Below are 12,482 nucleotides of genomic sequence, written 5' to 3'. Positions count from 1 at the left end.
ACTCAGTGGGCCGTGCCAAACCTGGGCTGGTGGTTCTGGGTTATATAGGAAAGCAGGCTGAGCAAGCCGAGGAGAGCAAGCTGGTAAGCAGCTCCCTTTCATCCTCTCGGGACCAGTCCCTGCCTCCAGGTTCCTGCCCTCAGTTCTGGACTGTAAGCTGTAAGGTTACCAGGTTCCCTCAGTGCTGGTCTGTAAGCTGTAAGATGGAATAACCCCTCCCCTCATGCTCTTGGTCATGGTGTTACTTCTCACAGCAATAGAGAACAAACTGTTCTCCTGCAATGTATCTTGGACCACTTAATTACCCCAGTTAGATAGGCGTAGTGGTGCGCAGGCATGGCCCCAGCATTCAGAAGATAGAGGCTGTCTGACCTCCATGAGCTGGAGGCCAGCCTAGTCTACACAGTGAGATTCTGTTTAAATAAACACTCCAAGGACATGTGTGAAATGCTTGCATCACTTTATTGGAACCACATAATAATTGAACATTTCAAATTCATTTGACAAGAAATATTATAATAAATAGGACATAAATAAATATAAATAAGCTCATATACTTCCATGAACATAAAATAGAATAATAAATATTTTTAAATAAGTGGTGATGAGTGTTCTCATAAACACTTGGGTTAAAAAAAAATAGCTTATCAGTTCTTGCTCTACTGCTGACTATTCAGAGAGGACATTTTCTCTCCTGAAGAAGATTTTCATGAGCACTTACGGACAATGTGCATAGCCAGGCCAAGACTTCCTGGTCCTTAACCTGCCTCTTATTAAAATTTCATTGGTTCATATGTCTGTAAGAAGGGCACGGAGTGGGAGGGGCTTGCGCTTTTCAGGAGGAATTCAGGTAGCTCATCACTCTGCTGATGGTCATGGCGCGGATGCGGAAGGCGTGGAGGAGAATGCAGAGCTTCATCTTCACCCTGTACTGGTCTGCTCCTCCCGGGGAAGATGTCGGGGACTGATGCTCACCACTGACATTCAGAAACTACAAAGAAATACCAAGCATCACATATCTACAGTTTCAAAAATGGAAACCGTCGTCTGCCAAAATAGATGAAGCCAATGCCCAGTCCAGAGCCTGCAGCCTGGTCCCACGTACGCTCTTAGACCCACCCCACATCTACCCTGGTGTGATGCTCCTGCAGGGACAGAGGGAAGAAATGCTCTCTTGCAAGCACACGGAGGTCTTGAATGAGCTCCAAAAGACCCCTAAAGGGCTCAGAAACGTCATTTTTAGGGCTTGTCTCAGAGAAGGTAAGAGTCTATGTGTGAGGTGGCCTCTGCAGCAATAGCTAGTTAAGTTTTTTAGGTTGTGTTAAGAATTCCAGTCCTGGGCTGGAGAGATGGCTCAGAGGTTAAGAGCATTGCCTGCTCTTCCAAAGGTCCAGAGTTCAATTCCCAGCAACCACATGGTGGCTCACAACCATCTGTAATGATGTATAGTGCCATCTTCTGGCCTGCAGGCATACAAGCAGACAGAATACTGTATACATAATAAATAAATATTAAAAAAAAAAGAATTCCAGTCCTTTGAGAAGAGGGAGCTGAGGGGCTCTATTGATTAGAGGGGCCTATTAGTCGCAGACCTACTGGAGGTAGAAATGTTATTTGTGTTAGCTAAACCAGCAGTATGTTTCCCATTTGTTCCTTTTGACTTATTAGATGAACACTCTACCCCTGATACGTTCCCAGTTCCCCTTAGGATTTGATGACACAGAACAAGAACTTATTTGTCTATGAAGCTTGATATTCTTGTCTGCTCTTCAGAATCCCAAGAGAGAGGTGGGGTGTGTGAAGTCACCCCATTTTCAAACAGGAAAAACAGGCATCAGCTCCATCGGCAGAGCTGTCTAGTTCCTAGGAGCCCCCTGTCTTCCACTCAAATCACTTGACTGCTGGTCTTGCGTATGCAGAAGCAATTACAACTCTGTGGATGGTAGATTGTTTGACACCTGTATACATGTTGCTGTCTTTCAAGTAAGTTATCTGGCTACGTATAATATGATGGCGAGTTTATGTTAACTCGACACAAACGAGAGTCATTTTGGAGGAGGAGAACATCAACTGGGAAAACCACCTCCCCCCAGGCTGGCCTGTGGGCAAACCTGCCATCGTTCTCGATTGATGATTGATGTGGGAGCAGCCAGCTCACCCTAGGCTGGTGTTCTTGGGTGCTATAAGAAGGTGAGCGAGCCAGTACCCAGTGCTCCTCTACAGCCTCAGCGTCTGTTCCTGCCTCGATTGCTCTGAATGATGGACTCTCAACAAGTTACAAGGAGAAATAGACCCTTTCCTCCCCAACTTGCTTTTGGTCATGGTGCTTTGTCAAAGACACAGAAACCATAACAAAGACAGTATGTATGAAAGGAAAAAGAAATCAGTTGCTTTTCAGTGACTTCTGAACATATTTTTGTCTCATGCCCCAGTTACCAAGGTACTCACCACTCTTATGTGTATATTTCTATGCTTTGTGCTACAAACTTGCTATGCAGCAAGTTCCCACAAATGAATAACACTGGATTTCCCTAGATAATAGATGACTTTTCATTTTGTTTACATTTTGTTTCAATATTATAACCCTCTTGTCTTCCCTAATAATGTTTTGATATGTGTGCAACCCTTTGATCATCCATTCAGCATTTTTTTAAATATTTATTTATTATGTATACAATATTCTGTCTGTATGCCTGCAGGCCAGAAGAGGGCACCAGACTCCATTACAGATGGTTGTGAGCCATCATGTGGTTGCTGGGAATTGAACTCAGGACCTTTGGAAGAGCAGGCAATGCTCTTAACCTCTGAGCCATCTCTCCAGCCCCCTCAGCATTTTTTTTAAAGAAACAACATGGGTGCATGTATATGTTTGTGCATTATATGCACACACACTCATATGCACACGTAACAGATATATAATCTGTGCCTACAACAAACAGAAGCCAGAGAAAGGGGGTCCTGTGTTACTCTCCATCTTATTCCTTTGAGGCAGGGTCTCTCCCTGAACCTGTAGTTTTCGTGGCTAGGCTTGGAGCAGGAAAGCCTCATTAATTCTCCTGTGTCCACTCTCTGAGGTTACAGGTTGGTTCAAGACCACATTCTGTTCAAGACTACATATGTTCTCCCAGCCAAACTCAAGCCCTCATAGTTACACAGCTGGTGCTGTCAACCACTAGACTGTCTCTGCAGGCCTAATCTTGGACCCTTAAGAGAAAAAAGGATTTAAAAAAAAAAACCCTCTGTTTTTCAGGGCACCCTAGTTCTGCCTCTTGCAGACTGTGCGATCTTGGATAAGCGTCACTGTCCTTCTTGGTACAGACCACTTTTGCTTGTTGTGGGGATGGCATGAGAAAAACCATTTGCAAAGAGCCTGGTGCATAGCATGAGGTCAACAAGTAGAAGGCTGCTTGCATTTGCCCTGACTGTAGAGGGTCTTAGCAGATGTAACCTTGCAAGGCTTTTCATGAAGGAGGGGACATGTCCAGGTCTTTCCCGACCCCAAGAGGAGCTGATTTTTATTGCATTTCCTCAAGGACCTCTCTTCAGCATGAGAAAAAGCCAGCGTTGATAAGAGGACACCTTACCTTCATCAGCTCTTCAATGGCTGTCAGCATTTTCTCATCCAGAACGATCTGCTTCTGATTGTGGTCCAAAAGCTTTTCCTTGATGGCCTTGAACTCTGCCAGGTACATCTTCAAGTCCTCGTAGATGCCACTGAGGCACAGGTTCTAGGTGAAGGGACCAAATAAGAATGAAACCATTGGAATGGGTTAGAACTACATCCCGCTGCAGCCTTTGAGGAAAGTGCTGTATCTGATCATCATCAGAGAAGAGTTTTGTGGGGGTAGGCAGCTCCCTCTCTAGAGGAAAGAATAAGCCGGCATCAGAATTATGAATCGGTCGTGGGGGAGGAACCTTTGGTTTGCTTACTTACTGTTATGGAAGAAGTCTCTCTAGAAGCCAGACAACTCTCGTTCTAGAGGAAAAAATATACACCGAGGATATTAATTTTTAGTATAAAACTCTCTGATAGTTTATCTCAAACTAACTTTTCATTTCAGCAAGAAGCATAACAAAATTCAGCATCATAGTGACTTTTGTGCGACTATGTGTAGGAATTCATGTGTGCACGAGTGTGCACAGACAGGTATGTGTGTGTGCAAGTATGTGTGTGCAGGTGTATATTCAGATGTGCAGGTGTGTGTGCAGGCAGAAGCTAGAGGACTACCTTTGGTGTCTTTCTCAGTGATTTTTCCATCTTAATTTTTTCTGATACAGGGTGTCTCACTGAACCTGAGACTCACAATTCAGCCAGACTTGCTAGCCCATCAGCCCTGCGTATCCTCCTGTCTCTCTCTGCCTACCTTGGCACTGAAGCCATGTGGAACCATCACACCCAGCTTTTACATGGTGCTGGGGATCTGAACTTAGGTCCTCACTCCTATGCAGTGAGCACTTTACTAACAACATCACCAGCCCCATTTTTTTCTTTCATAATCTTATTGTGTAGCCCTGGCTGGCCTGAACTCACCATATACACCAGACTGGCCTCTAACTTAACACAGATTAGCCTGCTCTACCCATCAGATGCCGGAATTAAAGGTATATGCCACCACACCCAACTCATAGTTATTGAGTATATACTTCAGCTTGTTGAAGCCTTCATATTATTGTGACTTTTTCCCCCCCAAAATCTCACTTTTGGTAGCTATGTGTTAATGTTTGGAGACCGCTTACATGTGATGCACAGTTCTTAATTGTGTTGCATGATTTCTGCGGGAAAGATCTCTCCATACCTTGGCAAGTTCCAGTGGTAAACAGGCCTGCAGTGTGCTGGTTTTGTCCGCTGTGATGTCTTCATGATCAATGTCCTCAGCAGAGCAGGGATAATCTTTCAAAGTTTCTCTGGCCTGTGAAAACCATCAAGAGAAGCTGAGGAGATACTCTGAGCAAGAGAGCTGACTCCCTCTGAGGTTAGCATCCCAGGGTACCAGCAGGACCGGAGCTGGCCACCCTGAATCGTCATCTCTTTGAACTGTAGGAAATTGATACATTTCATAAGACTAAAAGAAACAGGCCACCTACATCCTCTCCTTCCCCTCCCCCTTTGCCTAGGCTGTCTGCCAGCAGGACGTTGTTTCCACCCAGTGAACCCTGCAGCGGGCTGTGCTAATCAGCCTCAGCACCACGCTGTGAGGCTTGCTTCCTGCGAATCCTGTTGTTTTTCCTTTTGCCACGCACTCACGCTGTGTGCTTATTCTTTTCAAGGCTAACTTCTAAAGAGGAACTGTTAAAGTCAGGACTTGACGGCTGTAACAAACTTGCAAGCCCTAAAGACTGGTTGAGTTTTAATTTACAGTACGCAGGGACCTTGTCTTACCCCCTGGTAGGTTGGGAAACGTCGAGGAACAGAATTACACAATAGATTAAGATGTCAACAGCTTTCTGATAATCTTCCCACTCAACTATGGAACAAGGGAAGTGAGAAAGAAGGGATAGTGATCGGCCCGACTGGAGTCCAAGTTCGACTTGGTAGCAATAGTAACCCAAACTGAGACAAGACTGAATTCTGCAATGTCTTGATGGGCAGCACAGTTGTCTGGGACTAGCACAGTGGGCTTGTCCAGGGAGTGTCTAGTCGACTTTGAACTTCTCCAACGCCTCCACGCCAAATCTCACCTGAGGAAAACAGCCACTCATCTCGGCAGGCCTTCCTGAGGGAGCCCCCCCTCCCCCTTAAGATTTTTCCTTCATCTTAAAATTTCATGTGAACAAGTGTTCTGCCTGTGTGTGTATCTGTGTACCATGAGTGCCCAGTGCCCACAGAAGACCAGGAAATGACAGATTCCCTAGGACTAGAGTTACAGATGGTTGTGAGCCACCATGGGAATGGCAGGAATTGAACTCGGGTCCATCTGGAAGAGCAGCCAGCACTCGTAACCACTGAGCCATCTCTCCTGCCTGGAATCCCGCATGTAATTACGATTGTTTGAGCAGTGAGGGGCAATCGCAGCACATGGAAGACCAGACAGAAGGAAAGAACTCTTCAAAGAGGCTTTGTAGAATGGAGCTCATCTTGGCATTGTCATAAGGTAACAAGCTAGAAGTTCCTCAAGATTTTAAAACACAGCAGAAAGAAGGAAGGGGTCTCCCCCCCTCCCTTCCTCCTTCCTCCCCTTTCTCCGCCCTCCCTCCTCCATTTCTATGTGCTTATGAGTGAACGCCCTGCTGGGGTTGGAACACGGGTCCTCATCCGTAATTGAGTAACTCTACCACCAAGCCACAGCCTTAGTAGCTCCAGAATGTCCCAAACGCACTATCGTTTGCTGTAGCTTAGTAAGCAACACTGAGAGAAAGCAGCAGCGATTTTACAACAGAAAAGTATACGGGTGCGTTCAAATATGAAACCTGAGAAAAAACAAACAGAGCTAGAAATAAAACCGGATCACACTTGCCCCAGAAAAACGAAGGTCAGACACAACACGGGATGCCACAATCCTCCCTGTGACGTGTGCATCCAACAAGGAGCTGCCAGCCCTGTGTTGGATGAGCAGCAGGGGATCTAATTAGGAGATCTAATTCATCTTTAAAGCAGAGATTGCACCTAGCGACTGTCTCCCTGTTCAACCCGCAGTGAAGCAGAAGCAGGGAGCGCCCGACCCAAAGCCATACAGGCAGGCAGGCTGGGAGGGGCATGGTGAGCAGCTACTTTCCTCTGGAAAGACACAGTCCGAACTGATGCTGTTATAATTTATTAGCATCCTTTCTTCCTCTGGAGACACAGTTTAAGCTAGATACTATCTGGGAGGTTTGAAGTCTCCTCAATCGCTCCTGCCAGCTACCCATGAACTGCGGGGGTCCCCCGCAGATACCAGATGGAAATCTTTTCCACAGGGGAGCCTCAAAGCTAGGAGGACCCAAAAAACTCACCTTCTCCAGCATTGTGTTGGTGATATTCAGCAGGTTTTGGGAGTGGACAAGACCCTTGGCAGGTTGGGAGACTGGTGTGGCCCTGGCCAAGCTGAGGTGGATTAGGAGGAGAAGGGTAGCCAAAAACAGGAGGCCTGAAAGGGAAATTGGGGTGGGAGAGTAGATGGAGTTTGTCAACCTGGTTTGGTCTGCCTCTGTCTTCTGCCATTCTGGCCATCTCTTCCAATCATTTCTTTTGGGTATTGGCCTCCTTCCACTTATGTTTTAACCCCTTCCTCAGGGCTGTCAGAGCGAGCAAGACTCCCCAAATCTTGTTTGGGAACTGGACGAGATCTGCATTTTCCTTACTCTAGCTCCAAGGTTGTGCCTTGGTTTTCTTCCGTGAAATGGGCATAACGGCCCGGCCTGTTTTGTAATGAAGAGACCATGCCAAGGTGCAGCAGAGATCTAGTAAAACCCTCCTTCCTGTCTTCCTTTTCCTGGCCTGCAATTGCTGACTGCTCTTTAGTCTCCCTTAGCGGATCCAGGGCTCCTGCCTGCTCCTTCCCAGGTCACCTTCCCAGATCCTATCACCCAGGTCCCCGGCCCTGGGCTACTTACAGCGCGATGGACACATGCTGGGCTGGCAGTGAGCGAGGCAGCTGGATGCTGGAGGTGAGGCTGTTGGAACACTAACCCCAGGGGACACATTTTTATAATTGTCTGGAGACCCAGCAGGACTTTCCCAGGATGGTGTCTCTTGCTTTCTCTCTCTGTCTCTACTTGAGCTTCTCCAGGACACGTGCGTAGATCGTCCCCAGGGGGCGGGTGGCGCTTTCGAATTAACTCTCGGAGTGCCCGTCTGCTAGGTTCCGGGACCGCCGCCCACCCCACCGCACTCAGAGCGAAAGCGAAATCGTCCCGCGGTCCGCGAGTCCAGTCGCCGCACTTGTTCTGCAGCAGGTCTGTCCCGCCCCACAACCCCCTTAGTCTAGATGCCCTGCACAGCACGCTGCCCAACGCCCCCTCGGAAGAAGCAAGCGCCACTCACTTGTCTCCGCCGTGGACACTGAGTCTGACTCGATCTGTTTTGCAAAAGTGTCCTGCCTTAAACATAAAAACCGGTGTGACTATATACCGTTTAGAACTCAGTTCTGGCAGCTGGGGAAAAAGGCCCAGAGAGAGGAAGCCTAGCGCTCTGCGGGAGCCTAGGAGGCCGCAAGGGCTTGCTTCTGCAGCCTCCCGGATCTGCAGGGAGGCTTTCCACGACTGACGAGGGATGGATTCTGAGCCAGTCCTGGAAACGGGAATCAACACAATAGGCGAAAAGGGGGAGATGGGAACAGGAAATGCTGCCAGTTGTGATCTGGTGGAGATAGGCCGTCCCCCGAGTTGGGGATGGCATCCTTAGACTTTCCAGAGTTTTAGCAGAGAAATAACCTTGGATTTGCATGATGGGAAGATTCCTTCACCAGCAATGTAGGGGCCAGATGCCAAGGGTCCAACTCAGATCCAAGGGAGTAGATGGCAGTCTAGGACCCACGGGGATGGAAATGCCCAGACCCCAGTTCAAGATGGAGAACCAAGGTGAACAGAAGGGATTCCCAGCAGGGCAACAGGCTAAGGCTTGATAACACCCCAGGCTGCATAGATGTGTTTGGATAACACCCTGGCAGGGGTGTGAGTTTGGAGCTTGCAATGACAAGTATTTTGGAGGTTTGGGGTGGGAGGCCCCCGTGGGACTTCACTCATTTCTACCCCAAATGAGTCTCACTGGTTGTGCAGAGAGAAGAAGGCCTGCTTGGTCATCGGAGCCGGTCATGTGTCTGACTGCCCCTAGGGCAGGAGCTGTCAGAATCCACCTCCTCTAGAGGCAATCATTTCAACAGTAAGAAGCCACTGAGAGCCCAGGAGAGAAGGACGTGCGCTTCTTCCTTCTGAGGTCCACAGAAACCTGGACAGAGGAGCTCATTGTCAGCCACCACGCTGTGAGCGCTCAGCAGGGTGGGCCCCTTGAAAGGGGGGGAGGGTAACAAGGCCAATACGAAGAAAACCATAGCAGCTAGGATCTGTAAGGTCCCTGCGGCTGTGAACTAGGGACAAGCATCTGTGACGATGCCTCAGAGACAACTGTGTCTGGGAGTTCTGGCTTAATCAATAGATTGATCCCTTGCTGAGTGGCTCATAGGATAGCCTTATTGGGAGGTGGCAAAAGGTGAGAGACTGACGGAGCAGAGGTCACTGGAGGTGGGGCTTGGGATGGGGTGGAATTATGGGGTTATGTCTTTTCTGGCTCTTTGTGTCTTTTTCTTACTTCACGTCTGTCAATCACATGGTCCTGTCAGAAACACAGAGTCACGGACCATGGACTGTATGCTCCGCAACCAGCCAAAGCAGGTACTTCTTCCCTTCAGTCCTTCCTGTCAGATATTTTGGTCACAGTCTTACAAAAATAACTGATTCGATTCTCATCTTTTTACAAGAAGAAACTGAGGCACAGGGAATCTTAGCTAGTGCAAGCAGCAGTGCTAAGATTTGAATCCATGCGGTGAAGTCTTCCTTTTCACGCCTGAAGTCTGTAGACAACGGACATAAGCTGGAAAACATTTGGACTTGCAAGGGAACCCAAGCCTAAAGTTGTATTTTACCATTTGTCCGTGTGACTTTTCTTGTATCACTACTGAAAATATACGTGAAGGTGAAGCTTAGTGGGACTGGGGAGGTGGCTCAGTGGTTAGGACTGCTCTCGAGGACCTGAGTTCGGGTCCCAGTACTTACACTGGACTAGGAAAGTTTGGCTCATAACTGCCTGTAACTCCATCCTTGGGGGAATCAAGGCCATCTTCTGGCCTCTGGGGGCACCTTCACCCATGTGCACGCGCGTATCCACACACAAACATACATCTCTAGACACATAATTCAAAATTAAAATTTTCATGGAGGGGAACAATTTTATGGGGCTTTACCCCTAGACAAAGAACTACAGGCAGCTAAGGAGAGCTGGGACTGAGAGAGTTGATCTTCCCCAGGGATGAGCCCCTTTAATTCGCTACCCAGTGCCAACTGGCCATCCCTGAAGTCATATGCGTCCAAGCGACAGTAAATGGATGCAGTGGGCTGTGTTTATATATTTATGCATATATATATAATGTAAGAGTAGCAACTAAAGAAAAAGAGGCCATGAATCTGAGAGTGAGTGAGGTGGGATGGGACGTGGGAAGGTTTGGAGGGAGGAAAGGGAATAAAAATAAAAAATAATTAAAAAGAAAATGAGAGTTATGTTTGTGTAGTCCAGGGCGAAGTCTGGACCAGGCTGTGTTCCTTACTGCAGGGTGGACAATGCGCCTCTCTTTAGGTACTGATTATAGGGACTCTCTGAACGACCTCACTGTGTCGGTGACCCCCTTTGCCGGGCTGACAGTCTGAACCTGTGGTTTATTGTTAGACACCTCTGTTTACTAAGTGACCCCCTGCTTGGGGATTTACAGGGAATGATGACATTGGTTTCAAAGAAAGGAGAAGGAGATCAGGACAGGAAAACACTGGGCCAATTTGTGCTTCAGAGGAAAGAGTCAGATTAGCTTTCTGTGCTAAACGCTTGCTTCCGTTTGTGGTGGAACAAGGCTTTGTATCTAGTTGATTTCCAGAGCGGAAGTTGCAGGAGGAGACCTTTCCGGCATCCCGTAATTTCATTTCCTCTGTTGTTTTTACCGTGTGAAATGCCCCAGTGTTTCTCTCCTGAGTAACTATACGAATTTACCTTATGTCAAAGAACTCCAAATATCATCGAACACATTCTGCGTATTTCCCCTGCTTGTAACATCCTTTTTGTAAGAAGTGTGGAATGGCGTTGACTGGTTTCTCTCTAGAAACTGGATAGCAATATCCCCACATCCAAAAAATACACAGCTCTATAAAGAGATTAAGCAAACACATTCTTGTAATGCAATAGAAGATGATCTATTTTGTATCTAAACGGGGCTAAACTAATTTCCTGCGATTGTTTTAGGGCAGCCATCTGACAAATGGTTTCTACAAATCCTCAAAAATGGATTCTACAAATTGTCGTCTGAACCAAAAATTGGGAATACGTCAAATAAAACAGCCACTGAGTTGTACACAAAATTCCACGAAGACTTTCAGATTAATAGGAATGCTTTTTCTTGACCAAATTGCCTAAGGAATTTTTTATTTTTATCTTTTTAAAGCCTCATAACTTGGGTCTCTTTGGGAAGATGCAGCAGACAGATGTCTCTGGGGTTGAACTGTGAGACCGTTTACACGAATCCCATGCCTTTCTGAAAAAGCGTGTTTTCTAAAATTGGATCCGGAGCTGTTTCCCTCAAAACAACAATAACAACAACAAAACCAACGACTGTTGCCTTGGGAATAATAAAGAAAAATATGCATCGTTAAGACAACACACAGAATGGAGACAATGCCTTTCAGAAAGACCCCGTGTTCTCCAGTAGAAACCAACAAGTTGCCAGATCGTTAATGCCTAGGTCTGTCGCGTAAATAAAATAGTCGGGCGTCTCCAGTCGCTGAGCAGAGCTGCTCTTCAGGGAAGCTTGGTACTTTTCCCACTCGTGTTTAGGGGACTTTTTTTCCACCCCAAAATGATTCTAGGTGAGACTGATCCAAGGCAGAGGGAGTGACATTACTGCTTGCCGGTGGCAGATGCTGACATTTATTGAGTGCACGTTGTGGCTAGGGACAATCCCAGACCATTTTCCATGATCATTTTGTTCAGTCCTCACAAACCCTGTGTGCCAGACGTCATTGCCGTCACGGGAGAGCTCCCCGTAATCTCCTGAGGTAGCATGGGAGGTGGGATTTGAACCCAGCACACTGCTGCTGATCTCTTAAAACACCGTGTGCTGAGAGGAGAGTATTATGCAAATACAGCCCTTTTTTTTTTTTTTTTGACAAATGTTTTTGGAGTACCCAAGTAAAAGTCTTTTAAAATGGCTTTAAGATGCAAAAACCAAATAAGTGTACTTTTGAGACCCTGGTGAAGAACATTAGTCAGAAATTTAGACAGTGATTATATGCAGGAACAACATTGGCATCATCCTAAGACTTTACTGTATAAACACAGAAAGGAGGGAAGCAAGGTGACCGCTTTCCCTCTACTCCAATACTCACCACAAGTGTAAATACACTTCTGGCCACATTTCTCATTGACTTAGCTAATACTATCTCTTACGAATCATTGTTTGTGTGTAGCCTGTGCAATTGTTCACCCGCTGTCACCTTGCTACAAACACCCTAGGACACAGGAATATGGTTCATCTTATTTTCCTCTGTAGTCCCAACTGGTACGACAGTACTTGGGCAAAAGACAAAATTGGAACAATTGAGTTCAACCGTCTTGTCTTTGTTTTTCATTCTAGAGTTGGGGAGTATTTCATTCATGAAATAGAGGGGTTCTGATGAACTGAGCAGAGGAAGTTAGCTTTGTGGATAGAAGGGGGCTGAAGTAATGTGGTGGTCTAACCTTCTAATCTCAGCACTCTGGAAGCTGAGGCAGGAGCATCTCAGGTCGAGCCAGCCTTGCCTACATCACAAGG

General features: G+C 46.8%; 1 protein-coding gene and 1 long non-coding RNA gene across 2 annotated transcripts; one reads left to right on the top strand and one right to left on the bottom strand.

The window, feature by feature from the left end:
- Nucleotides 1-456: 456 nt before the first annotated feature.
- Il12a (interleukin 12A) lies at nt 457-8,288 on the bottom strand. The gene is made up of 7 exons (XM_050147567.1): nt 7,961-8,288; nt 7,531-7,601; nt 6,931-7,064; nt 4,797-4,910; nt 3,935-3,976; nt 3,585-3,728; nt 457-991 (listed from the first exon to the last, which is right to left on the bottom strand). The coding sequence occupies exons 1-7, from the start codon at nt 8,023-8,025 to the stop codon at nt 836-838; spliced, it is 726 nt and encodes a 241-aa protein (XP_050003524.1). The 5' UTR covers nt 8,026-8,288; the 3' UTR covers nt 457-835.
- Nucleotides 8,289-8,797: 509 nt separating this feature from the next.
- On the top strand, nt 8,798-10,082 carry LOC126504947 (uncharacterized). The gene is made up of 3 exons (XR_007592759.1): nt 8,798-8,897; nt 9,255-9,306; nt 9,393-10,082. It is a non-coding gene; the product is annotated as an uncharacterized lncRNA (long non-coding RNA).
- Nucleotides 10,083-12,482: the final 2,400 nt, after the last annotated feature.

Source organism: Alexandromys fortis, unplaced genomic scaffold (genome assembly GCF_014885135.2).
Source record: "Alexandromys fortis isolate MF-2015 unplaced genomic scaffold, M_Fortis_MF-2015_v1.1 scaffold_53, whole genome shotgun sequence".
Taxonomy (NCBI): domain Eukaryota; kingdom Metazoa; phylum Chordata; class Mammalia; order Rodentia; family Cricetidae; genus Alexandromys; species Alexandromys fortis.
Note: the sequence above shows the minus strand (reverse complement) of the source record. Positions and strands in the feature narration are given on the sequence as shown.